Here is a 22,845-nt window from a genome sequence, read left to right on the forward strand (position 1 = left end):
TCTCTGAGATGCGTATCTCTCGCCTTCAGCCCAGAGGCCAAACACCAGCGCACATCCTTTGTCTCCGTACTTGACTTCAGACCCTTTCATACCCTCGTCCCTGTCATTTTCTGTATTAATTATTCAGGTCCTTCCAGCCTATGAATATAAATCCATTATGTCTGCCCTGCTACTGTAATGGGAAAATCCACTTCAATTGAGAGATTGTGGATAAAACGATATGGGGGGGATGTCGGATCGGGCCAGTCACGGACTCACGGGACGTCCCTTCACTTTAGAATACATACATCCTATAAATCAATGCAGAGGCGATTACATTATTCACATGCGTTTAATGGCTGCCGTGCTATTGTTCAACTGTGGAACCCCAGCGTGTTCCTGTGGTCCACGTTGACTTTAATCACTGAAGAATGTTCTGTGTGCATTCATGCTGCAAACTCTGAGTTTCATCCTTTTGACGATGGGACACTACATGCAAAAACAATAACGTCATCATGGACTGCTCATTTTCCAGATTCTGACTGCAACGGCCTCCATCTTTGTTCCTGCATGGCCCTGCTAACCCGCCCGCTCTGGTGATGGATGCTGGACTACCTCTGAACCAGCTCACGAGCCCGCCCCCCCTCCTCTACTACCGTGCACGGCCATGGGCTGGCAGACACGCTCGCCGATGCATTCAGGGACACACTCTTTGTGTCAGTGGAAATGAGATGTTTTCACATCTTGGTAAAGCTCTGCACGTCAGCGTGTGCACGAATCAAAGAGGTTGGGTTCAATGTGTGACACTTGAGAGCCCTGAATCATTACTGTTGGTCAGCTGTTGGCACGATGAATTTATAATCAGGACCCCCTTAAAAAAACTTCACACAAGTCACCCAAACAGAAAAAGCGTGCCGTTTGCATCCCTGACACTGATTGGACACAAGTGTAAACAATCAGGGACCCGGCAGACAATCAGAGGGAGGACGGGGGACACAGGGGGGACGGGGGACACAGGGGGCAGGAAACTACAAAATAAAACGCGACACAAACCCACACCGTGACAGGATCACAGTGGTTCCATATTATCAGGGTTCTTTCTTCTGTTGGTTTCTACAACTAGTTCACAAGTTACTTATACAAACTAACTCATTTCCATATAAAAACCACACCACAAAGGTTACCTTTTAAATACGACACGACCAACTGTGCACATCAGCAGCACTCATTCATTCCTATCCTACATTCTTGTTAATTGTTATATAAAAGAAAAAGTAAATCAAACAATACATTGTCAATATTACACATCACTCATATCTGTGCGTGAGTCAGCAGCTTTTGCTGAAAAACAACATATTAGTATTGTATTAGTATTGCTCAAAGTTAGCACTGAACCTCCAGGGTTCTATGTGAACACCCACAACGCTGCTGCTGTTGGACCGCAGGAAAGGAGAGCCGGCTACACACTGTACACACACACACACACACACACACACACACAGACACGGCAGCACCTGCGACTCACCAGGAATATCCTCTCCAGCTGGTCCTGGATGTCCTTCATCCCTGGAAAGGCAGCCACCCCTTGGATCATCTCAATGAAAATGCAGCCCACTCCCCTTGAAGAGAGAGTTCCATGAGGTAAGTAATAGCACAGCCATTGCAATCATGTAGGTGTTTATATCTGCACATATAAGACACTAAACAGGATATAGAAGCCTGTGAGAGTTAATTGTATGCCATATAATGTATAAAGGTGTATCAATATGCATGTTGTGCGTGTCTTCTAATCTGGTTTCGGTTGCTACGGTTATTTAAAAACACGTAAACAGCCGTAATCCAAAACTTTTGAATGACGTCCACTTGCTCGTCTCAGACTTTGATCCTTACCTCTAGAAATAGGCTAATTTTACAACAAAAGTTCTGTATATTACTTCATGAAATAGTTTGCAAATAGCAAAGTGGAACAAGTCTTGTGTCCATTAGAGAAGTCTTTGCAAAAGGAAACCTTCTTTCTGTCTAGTAGAAAGCAATGGGCTCGACACTGAGGACCACAGGAAGACATGAGACAAGAGACGGACACATTGTTGGGTTTGGTCAAGAAAATAATTGGATAAGAAAAGCCTTTAGCATGCTGGCTAAAGATGGTGTTCAATCCCAACTAAACCGGAGCATTAATCTGTGCATGATCCCACTTGAGTGATGTCATTGTTGACTGTGATTGACAGAGCTTGCAGGAAGCTAAAAATAGAGCAGTCGTCCATCACGTCCTCCCCTCACAGATGGCAGCCTGTAACCTGTAGGCTGCTGTGATGGATGCTTATGGTGGCAGGAAGACAGATCTGTGCAACCTTTTGGTCCTGCAAGAGATGCTGCTTCATGGAAGACTGCTTCCTAAGAGACCAGGGGTGTGTGTGTGTGTGTGTGTGTCTTTGTGGGGGAACGTCGGGTGGATGAAGCACCACCCTGTAGATACCCTGGATGCAGACACACTCTCCCTGTGCCTCACAGACCCCCAAAGCCCCCGGCTGTTTTTAATTGGATGTTGGGGAAGGCAGCTGAGGTTCACGGGACGTCCCTGCTGACTGTCCCGGCAGAAGGGGTCACCAAGGCTCAACGTGGAGTCTAACCCCAGTATGGTTGGAGGGAAGCCTCAGGGGAAAGGGACACTGAAGGAGGAAGGGGGGTGGGGCAGATACTTCCACCTCTGGCGTACTCATTTTCACTTTTCTGTACGCCATTCAGCAGCAGTTCAACCCAGGTTGGATTAAAAAGTTAGCTTTCTCAGCACAGACCAGACGGGACGTGGAATCACATAGTCCAGGGGTCATCAAGGTTTTTCAGGCCAAGGCCCCCAAAACGGATGGCGAGATGGAGCAGGGACCCCCCATTCTAGGGAGTTTGGTTCGCCATCCTTTATTTTGTAGCTTGGCGCTCTTTAGACGTGAGCATGAATGGATGTGATTGGCTGGTGCCTGTGATGTCGTATCAGCATGATGAGTGAACCGGTGTCCAGCTGCAGAGAGCTGCTGTGGGACTGAGAGACAACGTCTCCGTAGATTTATCCAGTCGCTGCAATATGTTGTTAATGTGTATTTAAAGACAATAAATACAATTCTGAAGACTGAGTTTAAATTGGTTGAAAAAAAAAAAAAAAATGAACCAAAAATGTATCGACGCCCCTGTTGAAGACCTCTGACATAGTGTGTTATATATTTTAGTATCTGATCAGAGTCAAATATACAAGATGAGATCTGGTCTATTTTATTCATGCGATATACAGTCAGTAGTCAGGCGCGCGCCCACAAAGCAGACAGTCGCGCCGCAGTTTTTTTTTTACATTCGAATATTAATTTTCAATATATATATTTCAATGTAGAATATAGTTGACAGCCCTACAGTATAAACCTGTTGCATATTAATAGGACTGTCTTGAATGTCACTTTCACCACTTGCAATTGCGCAATAGAAGAATCAAACTTTTGATGTTCATTTCTCGTCAGGCATGAAAACAGGTCAAGGGTGAAAAAGGTGAGAAGGATATTACCCCTCTAGGGCAGGATCGTTTTTTGCGTACCGACGAGGGGGGGATGGGAATTGACAACAACTAATAGGGGACAAGTCATTAAATACTCGTCATGCATTATATTGCATTGCATATCATGTGTGCTGGTCAACTAGTCTAAAATTACTTTTAGACAAATGTTTGCGTAGTTTAGAGTGACAAATCGTACCAGCGTACTTTGAACAGGTTGGCAGGTCTGCTGCTTGTGGAGCACTTTACCTTCTGCCTCGTCAGCCCCCTCACCTCAAAATCCACAAAAACGGTCGCGTTAGCTATTCATTTTCCACCGCAGCTTTAGCTAGCTGGCCAACGCCGCTGTGTTAAATGACTCCATTCATCAAGCTGTAGCTAACGTTAGCTAAGTCTGTGTCAACAAAGCTCCTGGGTAACTTGACTTAGATAGACCAGAAAATATAAAAATGATTGAAACCATCACTCACCCTGTTCGCAATTCACTGAATCTCGCGCTCCCTTCTGACACGCGCACCTGTTGGCAGTTCACTGAATATGAATACCCCCCCCCCAAAGAAACTCATCAAATCTACACGATTCACGTAGGTCACCTATTTTGGTTTCAAAACGGCGAATTTCGCCGAAAGGTGAGGGATTTTCATGCCTCTCTAGCACAGGTGTGTGTGTGTTTATTTATTATAAATAGCTCTTTAGCCAGACTACCTCACTGTCCTGTGCTACCTCAATGAGGTAGATCTTTGCCCCCCAGGTACCGTAAGTACAACACTAGATTGGATGCTTGTCGTTATCTGAGCAGCACTGGCTTGGTAGGAGGTGAGACAATGAGCCGCTGCTACCACACTTTCATATCCATCACCTAAACAAGAATGAAATGATGAGCTGTGACTAGTGTAGAGCTGTCAGCGCCATCAGGAGCATGATGAAGAGCAGATGGCAATTCATTTTACAGCAGGTATGTTTCTTTTACTCAATTGCTGCTTCCCTTAAAACTAACCTGAGTTAGAAAAGAGACTATGGAGGTAACGTGAAGAAACTATTTGATGAACTCCTAACAGCAATAAGCTGCTGTTCAGTGTTTTCCTGGGCTGGGGGACCAAGAACCAAGGACTAGGGACCAGGGGCTCTGCACGTGTCGTGCAATGGCAGAGAAGAGAAGGTAGTGACAGGCAGAATGCAGGAACTCAGGTAGGGGGTCCGGTTTCCGCCAGCACACAGCCACTCCCTGAGCGGACATATGGACTTAGGACATTTGGAAAGAAGGAGGCCTTTACATGTCCCGGGTGTTGCCACAAATCGAGACAGCTTTTCACATTACAGCTAACTGCTAACTTAGCTAACTTAGATTTGATTCAATGTGGGACTTGCTGTTTTGTTAAAGAATGAACATTTTGATTTAGCGTCATTCTTTGACGGACCTCGAACCAGAGAAGAGCCTCACGAGGAAGTTTGAGTGAGTAACAAGGAGTGGTAGTACATGTGAGCGGAGGGAGGGGTACCGGAGGTGAAGGTTGACCAAGGGGACAAAACTCTGCTTAGAAGTGGCTTCTAAATGCCTTACATGAGGAATCTGATGCAGATCTAAATGGAAGCACCTGAATAAATCAACAACGAGTGACCTCAGGGTCGGGGTGAGGGGTGCTCACCACATGTCCAGGCAGGTGGAGTAGTCCGTGGATCCCAGCAGGACATCCGGAGGCCGGTACCAGAGGGTCACCACCTCGTTGGAGTAGGTATGGCTGGGGACCGACTTGGCCCTGGCCAGGCCTGAGGGGAGAAATCGTTATCATTGACTGACCCTCAAAAGGCTCCTGGAATGGAATAATAAGTCAAATAGGCTCACGCTCCTGAGAGTCTACCATGATCATAAAACCATGCACAATATGTTGGATAGAATATAGAAAATAGTGAGATGTTTGTTGTATTTGTAGACAGGGTTTAAAACTGGGAAAGAATATCACCATAATATCACCAATAGACCACCGTGTTTCTGTCCTGTGTGAAACAAAAACTCATTGCTGACTTCATGCTTGTTATATACAAGTCTTCAAGTAATGTAAGAATGCGTGAGGCAGTTATCATTTCTGTATGTTGTTTGTTATTCCACAATGCAAAACCATCTCTTTTCTAAATCTACCCTGGTAGTTTTTTCCCCCATATCTAACGCATTTGGGTTTCAAGTAACATCAATACTTGGTGGTTAGCAGGTACAATGCCTCTGGCCCCACTTCCTGCTATCACCTTAAGTGTCTCCACCTCCTGTGACCTCCCTTTCAACTCTTTGTGCTTGTGTGCAACTGACACTTTAAAGTCCCTGTCATCCAGGGGTTATTTTAAAAGCAAGGAGTTGTATATAATGTTGATGTTTTAGCTCAATAGACTATTGTCAGGTGAGCATTGCATTCCCGTTCTAAAGAACTGCTGAATCATTGAAGAAGAAACTGTCCAGAGTCGGTTTCATTCAAGTCCTGGTTTTCCTTCAAAGTGACGTTACATGATGTCATTTCGCTGACGCTTTTATCCAAAACAACTTGCTTTGCATTTCTTACCCCATGATTTTGCATTTATAACCCGGCGAGCAGTTAGGGTCGGGTGTCTTGCTCAGTTATGACCTCATAACACAAAGTGTTCTCCGCTTCTGGGGTTTAGAAAGTGAACTGCACATGTACCACAGTTCATTTTAGCACATGGGGAGGTTGGCTTTTCCCTCTGTTACAAAACGACAGTTCCTATTGTTTTTACCTTCCATTGCTGTCTGTTGACCAGGATCATTAGTTGATGGCATGGCACACTTTTAGCTACTTTTAAGGTACGCTTTAAAAGGGTTAAGGGTTAATTTCTGTGGTGTACTCATTGTCAAATTCCTCTATGTGTAACATACGTGGCAATAAATGGCTTCTGATTCTGATTGTGAAATATTTATATCCCATCCTAAACAGCGCCAAGCAACTTTAGCTACACGCAAAAAAAACTCATGAGGGGCCTACACGGCTTTGGCTGATCAGGTGACATGACCCGAATTCGGAAGGTTTCCTCTTAATAAAATGCTGACTTGTTTGTTGTCTTGAGATAGCAATAAAGATGTGCTGACTGAGTTTTGCTGCCTCTGATTTGACCGTCTTTGGCTCTTCTCCCTCCATGTCTTGAGAAGCGTGTGGCGTGTCCTTCAGATAATGAAATGGAACAGCCTGCCATTGTAAAATCCCCTTTATGATTATATCTCATTGAATATTTATTAAAAAAAACTAATTGTAAAGGTTTTTGGAATGGATGCTAGTTTTAAATACATTCTCTTTTAAATATCACGACCCCCCTGGAGGGCCTCCACTTACCCCCAGGGGTACACACATCCACATTTGAGAGTCACTGCTTTAGACTGTACACATAAGAGACTGTAAGATTTTACAAGCACTGATGCATGCCTGATAGTTGATCATCTCATTCAGTTCCTGAAAGCTTTCAATATTCAATGTGTGGCCACTTGGTTTGCATCTTTGCACTTGGCTTCTGTACCGCAAGAAACCCTAGATTTTCCCTTTAAATCATGATGGAAGACTTTTTGAGCATATATATATATATATATATATATGGCTGTCAATAGATACAAACAAAAAAAGTCTCATATTTTTTAAATTCATTAATGAAAAGACTTAACCTTATAAATTAACGAGTATTTTGATAAGTGTGTAATTTAGACAAAATATATTTTGTTTTGAAACACAAAACTCCACACGCGTGATCATCTTGGAGGCAGAATTCCACCGGGTGGAACATGTTGAACTAGCGACTCTTCCTGTTGTCCTCGTGTACTGTTCTCGACTCTCCATCATTTAACGGGTGTGTTTGAAGTGCCAACTATGTCCCTACATTTAGCCAGGACGTCTTTTTAAACCACCGTCTTTTAGGGACACGGTGGTGGGCGTCTGTAGACGGTCCAGCGCAGGGTAACGTTAGATGTTGAGATGGAAGCAGCCCAGCAGCTACCAACATGTTCTGGTACTATCAGTATCTATGTGGTCCGTTTGCCACTCATTTCCTTCTGTTTGACACGAGTTTACACTGGTGCACCTTTATATATAACACTTTATTTTATTGTGGGTTCGACAGACGGCGCATTCTCCTCCTTCTGTTGTACCAGGGGAAATGTACCATCAACTTGAGATTTCATTTTTCAAAAAAGCAGCTACTTTTAATTTGCTATTGAGGACATTTTTGTTTTCTTTCTTTGTTACGTGACAATAAATATTGTCAAAGAGTTGGCTGGCTCGTCCCTCGTCGTGTCGAGCAGACACTCGGTGCTTCTGTCCTTCTAGAAATCTTCTATTTCTAGACCTCTTTACATCTTAGTTGAATAGCCCTGATTTATGATATATCGTTATTGTTCTTCTAGAAAGTTGTTTTTCTTCCTAAATTTTCCTGTTACAGAAAATCTTTTTGGGTGAACCAGAGAGCCCGGAGAAAACCCCAAACCACTTGTCTGCCCACCCTGTCTCTCAGACTGTCTCACACATTGTATATCATACTCTCACACAGTCTGACACTCTCATACGGTCTCACACTCTCATAACTCACACACTCATGTCTCACACATTGTATCTCATACTCTCTCACACACTGACACTCTCATACGGTCTCACACGCTCATGTCTCACACACTCTTACGGTCTGACACTCTCATGTCTCACACACTCATGTCTCACACATTGTATCTCATACTCTCTCACACATTGTCTGACACTCTCATACGGTCTCACACTCATGTCTCACACATTGTCTCTCATACTCTCTCACACACTGACACTCTCATACGGTCTCACACTCTCATGTCTCACACACTCATGTCTTACACATTGTCTCTCATACTCTCTCACACACTGACACTCTCATACGGTCTCACACTCTCATGTCTCAGACACTCTCATACGGTCTCACACACTCATGTCTCACACATTGTATCTCATACTCTCACACACTGTCTTTCATACTGTCTCACACACTGACACTCTCATACGGTCTCACGCTCTCATGTCTCACACACTCATGTCTCACACATTGTATCTCATACTCTCACACACTGTCTCTCAGACTGTCTCACACATTGTATCTCATACTCTCACACACTGTCTCACACACTCTCATACGGTCTCACACACTGTATCTCATACTCTCTCACACACTGTCTGACACTCTCATACGGTCTCACACTATCATGACTCTCACTCGTTCCTCACACATTGTATCTCATACTCTCTTACACACTGTCTCTCAGATTGTCTCACACATTGTATCTCATACTCTCACACACACTGTCTCTCAGACTGTCTCACACATTGTATCTCATACTCTCCCACACACTGTCTCTCATACTGTCTCACACATTGTCTCTCGTACTCTCTCTCACACTGACCAACTGTCTCTCATACTCTCACACACCCTCTGTCACACTGTCTCTCATACGGTCTCACACACTCTCATGTCTCACACATTCTCTCATACTCTCTGAAACACTGACCAACTGTCTCTCATACTCTCACACACCCTGACACACTCTCTCATACGGTCTCACACACCCATGTCTCACACATTCTCTTATACTCTCTGAAACACTGTCTCTCGTACGGTCTCACACTCTCTCATACTGTCTCACACACTCATGTCTCACACATTGTATCTCACTCTCACACTGTCTCTCAGACTGTCTCACACATTGTATATCATACTCTCACACACTGTCTCACATATTGTATCTCATACTCTCTCACACACTGTCTCTCAGATTGTCTCACACATTGTATCTCACTCTCACACTGTCTCTCAGACTGTCTCACACATTGTATCTCATACTCTCACACACTCTCATACTGTCTCACACATTGTCTCTCGTACTCTCTCTCACACTGACCAACTGTCTCTCATACTCTCACACACCCTCTGACACACTGTCTCTCATACGGTCTCACACACTCTCATGTCTCACACATTCTCTCATACTCTCTGAAACACTGACCAACTGTCTCTCACACTCTCTTACTGTCTCACACACTCATGTCTCACACATTGTCTCTCATACTCTCTTACACACTGACTGATACGGTCTCACACTCTCATGTCTCACACATTGTATCTCATACTCTCACACACTGTCTCTCAGACTGTCTCACACAATGTATTTCATACTCTCTCACACAGTCTGACACTCTCATACGGTCTCAAACACTCATGTCTCACACACTGTCTCACACACTCATGTCTCACACATTGTCTCTAATACTCTCTCACACACTGACCCTCTCATAGTCTCACACTCTCATGTCTCACACATTGTCTCTCATACTCTCTCACACACTGACACTCTCATACGGTCTCACACTCTCATGTCTCACTCATTGTATCTCATACTCTCACACACTGTCTCTCAGACTGTCTCACACATTGTATTTCATACTCTCTCACACACTGACTCTTACGGTCTCACACACTCATGTCTCACACACTGTCTCACACTCATGTCCCACACATTGTCTCTAATACTCTCTCACACACTGACACTCTCATAGTCTCACACTCTCATGTCTCACACATTGTCTCTCATACTCTCTCACACACTGACACTCTCATACGGTCTCACACTCTCATGTCTCACTCATTGTATCTCATACTCTCACACACTGTCTCTCAGACTGTCTCACACATTGTATTTCACTCTCTCACACAGTCTGACACTCTCATACGGTCTCAAACACTCATGTCTCACACTGTCTCACACACTCATGTCTCACACATTGTCTCTAATACTCTCTCACACACTGACCCTCTCATATTCTCACACTCTCATGTCTCACACATTGTCTCTCATACTCTCTCACACACTGACACTCTCATACGGTCTCACACTCTCATGTCTCACTCATTGTATCTCATACTCTCACACACTGTCTCTCAGACTGTCTCACACATTGTATTTCATACTCTCTCACACACTGACTCTTACGGTCTCACACACTCATGTCTCACACACTGTCTCACACTCATGTCTCACACATTGTCTCTAATACTCTCTCACACACTGACACTCTCATAGTCTCACACTCATGTCTCACACATTCTCTCATACTCTCTCACACACTGACACTCTCATACGGTCTCACACTCTCATGTCTCACTCATTGTATCTCATACTCTCACACACTGTCTCTCAGACTGTCTCTCAGACTGTCTCACACATTGTATTTCATACTCTCTCACACACTGACTCTTACGGTCTCACACACTCATGTCTCACACACTGTCTCACACTCATGTCTCACACATTGTCTCTCATACTCTCTCACACACTGACACTCTCATAGAGTCTCACACTCTCATGTCTCACACATTGCATCTCATACTTTCACACACTGTCTCTCAGACTGTCTCACACATTGTATCTCATACTCACTGTCTCACACACTCATGTCTCTCACATTGTATCTCATACTCTCTCACACACTGTCTGACACTCTCATACGGTCTCACACTCTCATGACCCACACACTCGTGTCTCACACATCGTATCTCATACTCTCACTGTCTCTCAGATTGTCTCACACATTGTATCTCACTCTCACACTGTCTCTCAGACTGTCTCACACATTGTATCTCATACTCTCACACACACTGTCTCTCAGACTGTCTCACACATTGTATCTCATACTCTCACACACTGTCTGACACACTGTCTCACACACTCTTATACTGTCTCACACTGTCTCACACATTGTCTCTCGTACTCTCTCACACTGACCAACTGTCTCTCATACTCTCACACACCCTCTGACACACTGTCTCTCATACGGTCTCACGCACTCTCATGTCTCACACATTCATGTCTCACACGTTGTCTCTCATACGGTCTCACACACTCTCTCATGTCTCACACACTCATGTCTCACACATTCTCTCTCATACTCTCTCACACATTGTCTTGTTGACAGATGGGTAAGCCTTTCAATCCTAGTTGAACTCTCTGAAACACTCTCTCGTACGGTCTCACACTCTCTCATACTGTCTCACACACTCATGTCTCACACGTTGTCTCTCATACGGTCTCACACACTCTCTCATGTCTCACACACTCATGTCTCACACATTCTCTCTCATACTCTCTCACACATTGTCTTGTTGACAGATGGGTAAGCCTTTCAATCCTAGTTGACAGTCTGGCTGGCTCGTCCCTCGTCGTGTTGAGCAGACACTCGGTGCTCATGTCGGTTGAGTTCCCTCTGCACTCGTTGGATGCCCAACAAACTTTCAACAGTGCCCTTTGTTTTTCAGTCATTCTGTTGAAAAAGGATCTGACATGGGGAGAGATGTTCCTTGTCATCTCCTCCTCCTCGGTTACTTGCGTTAAATACATGTGTTATTATGAATATTTTCTGTGTTTAAGCTGTGAGAAGCTTTCTGCCACTTTTCTTTCTTTTCTATCTTTTCTTTCTTTGTTACGTGACAAGAAATATTGGCAAAGAGTTTCGCACATTTACAATTGTCCAAAAGTTCTACATCTTTCAGTGCTCACCATAAATAGAAAAGGAGATTTAGGTAGCACCTTGGCTGGTTCATTTATGGGGAGAAGTTCCCTTTTAGGTAATATAGAGCCAGAATATTTTCCGAATTAGAGTGGAAATGTCTGACGACTGAAAGCGGTGAAGCTGAATTTAGCATTTCCCCTAGGTCGGTGAGGTATAGTGCTCTGTCCGCTGGTTCATATGTGCTCATACACAACAACAACAACAACACATTTGTTCACGTGTTGAGCGGAACTGCCGTGCATGGGGGGAAACTCAATCTCAAGGGCAGCTGATTAAGTGTTGAATGAGGAGCTCCTATTGGATAATTACTGTATGGGCGACTATCTTTCAGCTGGCAACAAGTTATTCAACCCAAACTGGTGCAATGAGTTGCTTCTCATTTCTTAAACAACCAGGTCGTGGAACAGATGTTAGTCTGTTTGAGAAAGGTCAAATCATTGGCATGCACCAAGCAGAGAAAACGCCTGAGGAGATTGAAGAAACTACTAAAATTGGGTTAAGAACTGTCCAACGCATTATTAAAAACTGGAAGGATAGTGGGGCCCATCATCTTTGAGGAAGAAATGTGGCAGGAAAAAAATGATGGTGCATCACCATCATTTTGCACGCCCAATTTTTCAGTTTTTTATTTGTTAATAAAGTTTGAAATATCCAATAAATTTCGTTCCACTTTATGATTGTGTCCCACTTGTTGATTATTCACAAAAAATTACAGTTTTATATCTTTATGTTTGAAGCCTGAAATGTGGCAAAAGGTCGAAAAGTTCAAGGGGGCCGAATACTTTCGCAAGGCACTGTATTTATAATCAATCAGAGAATGCTACCTTCATACCTGGATTTTAGAAACATAAGGTTTCATGAGATCCACAGGAAAGTGCTTCTCCAGGGTTTTATGGTAAATTCATGCACGGCAGGTTATCCTAAGACTGTTCTAGGTTCGTCTAGGCGCTGACACAACATGATAAGTATCCGGTGACAGTGCTCCCATAGCAGCTAATGGTAGAGCAGAGTGCAGAAGCAGCAGGCTTTAATGAGGGTGCTTGCACTCCCTCTCTTCTGTCTCACCCCAAGTGGTCGGAAGACTTAATTAAAGCATTTAGCCTGGTAAAAAAGAACTTCCTGCCCTGCTGCCAGTCCCCTGAGTGTGTGTGTGTGTGGGGGGGGGGAGGGGGTGGGGGAACAGAGGGTAAAAAGAATGAGAGAGGGAGTATTTAACATTTCCTTTTATTGGAAGGGAGAAAGGACTTTGATCTGTAATGTCCACATACTGTTCTCATGCCATTTCCTGGCTCACACTATTATTTCCACTGGGTCTGTGTGTCAGCCACTACTGCGCCCAGCATAGAAGTAATTATCCAACACTTATTAATATTGATCACATTACTGTCATCATAAACCAACATAACTGCTTCTTTCCTGAAGTCTTTGCGCTTTACCTCCTCACAGGTTTCTGTGGATGGTGGTCCTATCTGACGGTGGTCCTATCTGACGGTGGTCCTATCTGACGGTGGTTCCATCTGACGGTGGTCCCATCTGACGGTGGTCCCATCTGACGGTGGTCCTATCTGACGGTGGTTGCATCTGACGGTGGTTGCATCTGACGGTGGTCCTATGTGACGGTGGTCCTATCTGACGGTGGTCCTATGTGACGGTGGTTTTATGTGACGGTGGTTGCATCTGACGGCGGTCCTATCTGACGGTGGTCCTATCTGACGGTGGTCCTATGTGACGGTGGTCCTATGTGACGGTGGTTTTATGTGACGGTGGTTGCATCTGACGGTGGTCCCATCTGACGGTGGTCCTATCTGACGGTGGTCCTATGTGACGGTGGTCCTATCTGACGGTGGTCCTATGTGACGGTGGTCCTATGTGACGGTGGTTTTATGTGACGGTGGTTGCATCTGACGGTGGTCCTATCTGACGGTGGTTGCATCTGACGGTGGTTTTATGTGACGGTGGTCCTATCTGACGGTGGTCCTATCTGAAGGTGGTCCTATCTGATGGTGGTCCTATCTGACGGTGGTCCTATCTGAAGGTGGTCGTATCTGATGGTGGTCCTATCTGAAGGTGGTCGTCCCTGCAGTGGTCCTGCCGTACACTTGGCTTACTAGCATTTGACCTTGGGTGAATATACATACATAGCGGTCCAAATATCACCCATTTGATGAACTACAGTTCTTGTCACAACCTCGTTGACTCACATTGTTCAGACCTGAAGGTTGCAGCTCAGTTGAAATACCACTTTGACAGTAAGCAAGAGATCTAATTTTAGTTTATGTTTTCATTACAATGTTCTTTGCCCTTTGAATCACCAAGCAAAATGTCCTATAGCCAAGTAGGCAGTAACTCTATGGTGCTGTGGAAATGTAAAACCCCAGGTTTGACTGCAGGAGAGGGTTCTGTACTTCAAAGTCCTGACCTGTGACACATACACTGTTAAACACAAATACACCCTTAGCCACCTCCATCCGTTGCATCCTGTAGGGGTAGCTCCTGGGAAGGTCACCGCTGAATTATACATCACCAAGTCACACACAGCACCGGGGGTCCCGGTATTTATGGGAGGGCTGGAGGAAAGCAGGAGGACGAGCAAAGGAAAGGATGAAAACAGCCCAGTGTTCTTCAGCCTGCTTCTCCTCTACCTTCCTAACGTGCACTGTAGGAGGTTATTTCCACATGGGACAATACAACTTCTTCTCCATAAAGTTTGCAATAATTCCCCAACATCTGTGTTATTCCACCACAGCAGACTACAGTAGGCTGTGTGCCACAGGGGGGGAAATACATGCAGCTTTCTTCACTTAAATAGCACTGCTGTGAGCTTCACTGCTTCCATTCAATGCACCACCTTTATTGAGCCACAGCTGGCAGATGTTTGTCAAAGTGAGTGCGCTATAGAAATGTACCTCAAACTGAAAGACACTGTGGCCATTTCATTTACACACCACTGCTGTGCGTCAATTCTGGATTGTTTGCAAATGTTAAAAACGTTCTCCAGCACCACCCCTCCATGTGATTTTAATGGTCGGAGTTTGACACCGCTGGGCTAGAACAAAAGGGTCCAGTAACTTAGCTGTACTGCAAAATGGTCCCTGTTAAGCTGCTGAACCTTCTACATGGACACTTGTACCCACACAAACAGTTAGAAGGATTTCAACAGCAAGAGGAATAAGATAATTTACAGCTCACCTCGGTCGAACACAAAAACCCTTAGAAGGTCAAACTGAAGTGAAAATCAGCTGCTGTGGGTGTCTGGAGTTACATTACATTACAGGTCATTTTGCAGACGCTTTTATCCATTAGTTACGTCATCGACTACTTCATTTCTTGGATGTGATTTTAGACGCCAAAGTTTTCTTTACTTCTGGTTACTTGACTGCTCAGTTGAATAAGCATGCTTAATTACCATGGTTTTAATATAGATCTCCCCTCTTCCTCTAGTTCGTGTGTGTGTGTGTGTGTGTGTGTGTGTGCGCGCAGAGCAGCACCTGCCGTCGTCCCAGCTCATTTACCAACACAAAGTGGACTGTAATGAGCTCTGCATTCTAGTACGTTACATTACTTACAGTATGCACACACCTACACAGCCCTTTTGTTGCTGGTGTCATAAAACTTGCAGCTTTGGACAGAAAAAAAATGTTGTAGGCTTGACTCATCTAACATGCAAAAAGCCCAGCTACACACACACACACACACACACACACACACACAGACGTATGGCGTTGCAGTGGCAAGGCGGACATTGGGGACAGCCACAGCTCTATTGTCACATGGCTTCACTGCTCACACATCATTATCCCAGCAGCTGTTACTTCACAGCGCCGCAACATGAACACACACATCAATACACATTAGCTAGCAAGTTCGTAAGAACACAGTTTTTGTTCCATTTTGCACCTTCCAATCCTGCATTGAGGTACTGAGGTAGCGACAGTGTAGAATTCTGCTCATGATTTTCACTAAAGAGACTGTCAGGCAGTGTGTGGATTTGAAACTCTAACAACACTCCGGTGTCGGTCCATGGTTGGTTGCCCTCAGACGGTCCCTCCATCACTGCTTCTATAGAACCACAGTGATTCCATTTTAAATGACAACTCTTTTTTTCGTCAATCAAGAAGAAATATTCTTGATGGGACTGATAATTCATTTGTATCAATCTCATCAAGAACCCGAACCCAAATCCCACTATTAGCAACGCTGTCACATTCCTTGATTCTGGCGTCTAACCACAGTACAATGTTAACTTTTTTAAAGTGATGTTCCCATCAACCTCAGCTTTGTGTTCAGAACCAGTTAGCAATCTTAGCTTCAGCGTGTTCATGCGTGAAAATACAGCTGAGGCTGCCAAACGTTTTCAATGTCAACGTGTCTACACTGAGTGTAGTTTAGCCTATAATGTCAATGGGTCACAAAAGTCAATAGGATCATTTTTTTAGGAAGCACGTACAGTATGTAATGGCAAAAAAACAGCAGACCAGCCGAGCAGCACTGGAATCCCTGGAGCAAAGCCCCCAGCATGGAGAAGAACCAGTGGCTTTGCACCATGAGTGGGTACAAATGGCTCTCCAGGCCACTGGAGAGCAACCAGGCCTTGCTTCGGAGTCCTCCGCTCTTTAAGGAGACAGACACATGAGCTGGCATCCCAGACTGTATGGGACGGGTCCTCACAAGGACGCAGTGCCAAACACACACGGCTCGGCCATTTTGTGGGTGAGTGGGTTTCTGTGCTCCAGGCTGGCGACAGACCTTGACAGCATATGGCGATACTTCAGTGTTTGAGGGCCAATACAAGCAGCCTTTGGGCAGGTTCGTCCTGCCTGTGGCCACGTTCAGGCTCTCACGGGGCTCTGGAGTACGTGAGTCAATTGCTTCTACAATTAGGGATTTGTCATCAGATAGTTGTGTTAAGTCCTTTTGTGTGTGATGACACTGTGGGGTTGCTGACAGAATGAGGAAAGCATACGAAAATAAAACAGCTTTCAAGGGAGAGATTGATCACTATTAATGATAGAAGACTGTATAATATTACAGTAACATGATTGTGGCAGTAGCAGTCCTTCACTCGTACTGAAGAACTGGATGGCCTAAGAGATGGAACGCCTTCCTGAACTCATTTTGTCCTGAAGGAAAACCTATTTATAAGTTGAGATTTTTTTTGGAACATTAAAAAGCATCCTGTTCCGACAGGAAAATATAATGCGTGGAATAAAAACTACTAGTATTTCATCTAATTGAAATCATTTTAAATGAGCAAACAAATGTCTAGGAGGTTCAAGCAGGATGGACTCCGTGTACTTGTCTTGTGTCGCAGTCCTTACACGTCTCCTCTACACAACATCACCGGCCTCAATTAGCTGCATCCTTGATATGAACCGTGAGCTCCTCGGAGCCTCACTGACGTGCTCGTTGTTTGTGCAGCTCATTAGAAAGTGAGTGGACCTACAGAGGAGCAGAGGGGAGCATGTGGATCGCTGGTCCCTGCTGCCCTCGCTGAGTCCAGTGTGCTGTCCCTGCACGTCCCGGGCAGGACGCAGGGGTCTCCAACAAACAGCCCTGAAAACATTGCAGAACTTTGTGATCTGCAGTGGGAGGCTGCCTGGGCGCTTTTGGCTCACGGGCTCGTTTTTGTCTGATTCTTCGTTATGACACAGTACAGCTGGGACACCTGTTGTACCTACAGAACGTTTGGGAAGAATACGCACATGTTTCCATTCCAAGGCTGAGAGTACGTTGAACAGCATGCCGTGGTGTAAGGCGCAGGTTGCGTAAAAGAAGGCAGGGGGCCGCCTGTAACTCCACACAATAATTAGTATGGCGTTACGTCTATGAACCCTGTTTCCATTCACGTATTTCGAAGCACATGTAAAGACTGGTATGGGAAGGGCAACTCCTCAGAGCTGTTAGGTTCACCTGACGTGGTTGTAGAATGAATTCACTAAATGGATTATTGAAACAGTTGCTAAAGACTAATCAGTCACGTGACTAATCAGCTGTTCCTGCTGTCAGCATCTTTCCAGATACTCCAATAACAAACAGCCGTCAGCACGAAAACATAGACCAGTGCTATTGGAAAAGAAAGAAGCCAATTCCTGTCCAAGTTCTTTTCATAAATGGGTTAAATGTCCAGTAATGAGCAGTAATGACCAAAGGGGAAAGAAAACCACGGACTGGGAAAAGTCAAATGTACTTTCATTGTCCAGATGATCCATAACCCACCCTACAGCCTGCCATCTATCCCTCTCTTACACTGCGTCCTTCCATCCTGACACCTCTTATTGTCCCTCTCACACCCTCCTCTGTTGACACGCGTCCTTCGTCTCTCTCATTTACCCAAACCAGCGCCACAGGCCTCAGCTGTCGTCCGTTAGTATTCTGGCTGCCAAAGCCGAGACCACAGGGCGCCTTGGCAGTCACACAATGACACACGCACACACACACCCCTCCTCATCTGGCATCCTCCAAGCAAAGGCTGATTCTGTGTTTTGCGCATGTTTGCTGATGGGTTCCTGCGACAGACTAATAGACCAGGGACTTTCACTCCTGCTCATTTGGTATTTCGTCCATTATTTTCTCCTTCTCATTCCCCTTGCAGTAATGATTCCAAACCAATACATGGTTTGCATTATTGATGAAACGGCCCTGTTCCCCCTCACCCAGTCTGTCTGGACAGAGGGATGGAGGGGTAAGGGGATGGATGGTAGTAGGGAGGGGTGGGAATCTCTTGGCACCCCACGATTTGATTCGATTCCGATTATCGATTCTAAACTGATAAAACGATTATCAATACATCTGTATTTTCTGAGTTTGCTCCTCAGAGGTTGCTAATCACTTCCTACTTTATTTGATATTTAAAGAAAATCAACAGATGAATTACCTTCTCTAATTTTTTATAGGAGAAAAAAAAATCTGTCACAAATATGATTTTCTATCAACAATGCAAGAACCAATGCAGCTTGCATTCCAACACAATATGAAAGTAGCCGATGTAAAAACAATATTAAACAGATTCATTGTTCTTTTAAATGAAGAAAAAGCTGTTCTTAGTCTCAGACCGGTCCGTATTTGTAAAATACCAGAAAAAAGTCCAAATCTGTGAATATCTTGCCAACTTTCAATACGGATCGACTCTTTGGACAATGGAAATAATGAGGTAAGATGTGCGCAGGCTCCTCCATAGTTCGGTAAAGTTATTAGATATTCAGATTCAGACTGAAGGACCGGTCTGCGAGCTGGACGCATTGGTCTTAATGTGCCGGTAATGATGGTAAATGATGGTTGTAGCTGGTTGTCATCTACGCTCCACTACGGTTACCGAAGGGGGGCGTTTGTTTTTTCAACGTTTTATCTTATAATTTCTTTTTATCCCCTTTCATTAGTGCAGAAATGGGCTTCTATAGTTGTGTGAACGCATCACTCCAGCCAATCCAAAGACGGGGTTTGTAACCAATCAGGTGTAGAGACCATGGTGACTGGCTCCGCCCCCTCACTGTCAGAAAGAGCAACAGCAAGCGCGTAGAAAACACCTTCGAGCGCGAGCAGAGACTCACCTGGCGAGCGAGGAAGTTCACGCTCCGCGCGAGACACTTTTTATTTTTTTTATTCCGATTATTAACTTTTCTGAATCGAGACCGAAACGTTCTAGAGAGAATCGAGAGAAATCGAAAAATCCCTACTACCCCTAGTAGTAGGGAAGGGAGGGTCAGAGGGACTATAAAGGACACTAAATGGAAGAATACACCAATAGATGGATGGATGGAGGAAACAGAAGGCTGGATGGCCAGTTGATGATGCGGTGCAGGCCATGCACGCGGTGTTTACGCCGCATGGATCCAAGCCATATTGTGCCACTTTTAGGCGGGGGGCCTAACACTACACAATGTGCTCCGGACTTCCATGGTGATCCGCTCTTTGATTTTGATGTCTTGGATAGATGTGGCATGTGATGAAAGGCAGAGTGGGGTCACCTTATTGTCAAGATTTTTGTCTTCTTGGCCAAAGTGTTGAACAGATGGTTGGACCAACAGTTCGTCCAAATGCGCCAGACTGTACAAAAAAGCCACTGAAAACGGCTCCTCCAGGCATCCCATTGTTCTGGGATCAGACAACACCAGATCTGCGTCCTTCGAGGCGAGCTGTGTTTTATTGTGATGCCCCATAGACGCCGAGAACATGGCGGACTGCATGCTGGACACAGCTTTCAATATTCTGCCTTGTGCTCTTTTCCAACTTGCGTGACATACATGGTTATGAAAATCATGGTGACGGGTCCACTTCAAGTCACAAGTCAGTGTCTTCATCCTGTGCTCAGTATGTACAGTGAGAAATGGATCCGCAGACGACTTCTAACCTTCACCCTCAGCTGCTTTGTTAGCGTCTATCAGTCCATCAGTGGGATGGAAATGGAAATGAAAGAGATGACCAAGGAATTGACACAGGACGCTTTGGTGGTGGTGTGATAAGATATCTGATGGATGAAAAACATCCATGCCTCATGGGTTTTACGGTCGTATACCCCAACCCTAACTCATCATCACAACCTAAGACAATAATATGACTATGAATACAACTTGATTGTGAGGCAAAGCACAATGGTAAATCATTGTAGAAAGTCATAGAACATAGACTGCGTGCAGAACAGATATTCACTCCTCCATGTACCAGAAAAAAAGCATCCAGACTGCTCACCAAAGTCAGCGAGTTTGAGCTCTCCAGTGTCGCTGATGAGCAGGTTCTGTGGTTTGAGGTCGCGGTGGAGGATGTACCTCTGGTGGATGTAGGAGAGGCCTCTCAGTAACTGGAACAGGAACAGCTAGAAGACAGAATGCATGGACTGTTTTTACAGGGGAACATGGAACACTGACATATCTCTATGCAACATCCTGAAGGCTGTTCTGATAATGAGGACATGGATAATTCACACGAGACACCTCCTTTAATAATCACCTTGGGCGGCTGCTGAGGTCAGAGGTGTTTTACAAGAAAAGGCACACAGAAGTCAATGGAGAGCCATACGTTAAACATATCAGTCTCTCCACGTGGACTAATGAAGAGTGGTAAAACATCATAGCTTCACTGCTGCACGGACTCCGAAGGGAAAGGAGTAGAGAAACCGTCTGAGCCCTGCTGACTGTTGTCTCAGCTACTTGTCTTATGTGTGTTGAGAGTCATAGTTATAACTTTATACCAACAACGAATAAGCCGTAACAAACACTCTTTAAGAGGTAAAACACCACAACAGCTGGCGACACAGGAACAATTTGAAACACTAATATTTTTACATTTAAAAAAATGACCCCGCCGAACTGCATGCTGGGTACAGCTCACAACAAGAAGTAATGGCTGATAACACGGAAAAGGAGAGATTACAGATGCACCAACACAACTTGTGCCCACGAGAGGAGCTCAGTCTGTTTGGAGGGTTTTGGGTTTTGGAAAATCCAACGTAAGTGAGATCAGAAAAACATTTATTGCAAAGTCTGTTGAGCCTCTGATGACAACACTTAGCAGCCACAACAAGCTAACGTGCTAACGAACTAACACGCTAAAACACACGGTCCTTTTCGGGGTCAATGCATTAATGCGTTTACTTGAAAAAAGCAATAGTCACATACCAGGACGCCGTCAGAATCTTTCTAAATAGCGTGCAGCCCTACTGTGTCCTACAGATGTTTTTCTACTTGATTTGACTCATTTTGTTAATGAATCACTGAATGTGATCTCTCACTGAAAGTGTCCTTCACCAGTAAGACATTTACCTCACTGAACCACTCTAAATGAGTTCTTAATACCAGTGCTATTTGTAAAAGCAGACACAAATAGGGATTTGCTTATAATAATAAATAATACATTTTATTTATAACGTGCTCTCCACCAACGGATCTCAGAGAAGCGTATGCACATAGTCTACGATAGACCAAAAGGAGAATAAATACAATTAGGAAGACGAGTCAAAGATCACCTTTTGGAAGGTAACATGTCAGGGACAGTAAGCACGGTAGCTGCACATTCTGAGCCCACTGACAGGCCTGAGAGGGGACCTTTAGTCAGAATAGGTCATGTGAGCATTGGTAATAGTCATTTTAACAGAATCCAGATGTTACAGTTTCACTGTCTCGGTCTGTTGAAATTATGTATTAGAGCAAAAAAAGAAGTTAGGTGAAAAAACTGCAGGTCTAAAACAATGAGTTGAGATTCAAAAGTTTAGGATAAGATTGTGGCTTGGTTTTGAAAGTAGTTACTTATGTGACGAGATGTAAACAGGTGACCACATTGTCCATTTCTTCTCCTCTGCTTGTCCCTGCTTCTGTGCTGTTTCCCAGCAGGGCTCCTTTCAGTGGGTCAGACTCACTTATTACAGTTGGCTGAGCTTGTCTGGCAAACAGATGCCAACTGACCAGGCTGAGCTTGTTGGAGTATATATACGTAATTCAGAATTATTATTATTATTAGAGATTTCAGTTGATAAAAAAATGACTAATTGATCTCACATTTTGAAATTCATTAATCACAATTAAAAGTTTGTTTTTCCCATGAAGTCTAAATCTGATAAAAAGAGTAATCACTTTACAATGCATGTATTTTAGACACTGTTGTTTAACTGTATTTTCTTTACACACAAACTCCACACGCGTGATCATCTTGGAGGCAGAATTCCACCGGGTGGAACATGTTGAACTAGCGACTGTTGTCCTCGTGCACTTTGTTCGAAGTGCCAACTGTGTCCCCACATTTAGCAGGATGTTTTCAAACCACCGTCTTTTAGGG

The 22,845-nt window shown here is 44.5% G+C and overlaps 1 protein-coding gene across 3 annotated transcripts in view; it reads right to left on the bottom strand.

The window, feature by feature from the left end:
- The window catches only part of cdk14 (cyclin dependent kinase 14), a 116,556-nt gene that overhangs the window by 39,003 nt on the left and 54,708 nt on the right, over positions 1 to 22,845 (bottom strand). For all 3 annotated transcript variants that reach the window (XM_040164536.2, XM_040164537.2, XM_040164538.2), the window contains 3 exons: positions 20,767 to 20,890; positions 5,161 to 5,281; positions 1,505 to 1,598 (listed from right to left, as the gene is read on the bottom strand). In XM_040164536.2, coding sequence (XP_040020470.1) covers positions 1,505 to 1,598; positions 5,161 to 5,281; positions 20,767 to 20,890 — 339 coding nt within the window. The remainder of the gene's footprint in view (positions 1 to 1,504; positions 1,599 to 5,160; positions 5,282 to 20,766; positions 20,891 to 22,845) is intronic.

The sequence above is a fragment of the Gasterosteus aculeatus genome, chromosome 20, assembly GCF_964276395.1.
Source record: "Gasterosteus aculeatus chromosome 20, fGasAcu3.hap1.1, whole genome shotgun sequence".
In the NCBI taxonomy this organism is placed as follows: domain Eukaryota; kingdom Metazoa; phylum Chordata; class Actinopteri; order Perciformes; family Gasterosteidae; genus Gasterosteus; species Gasterosteus aculeatus.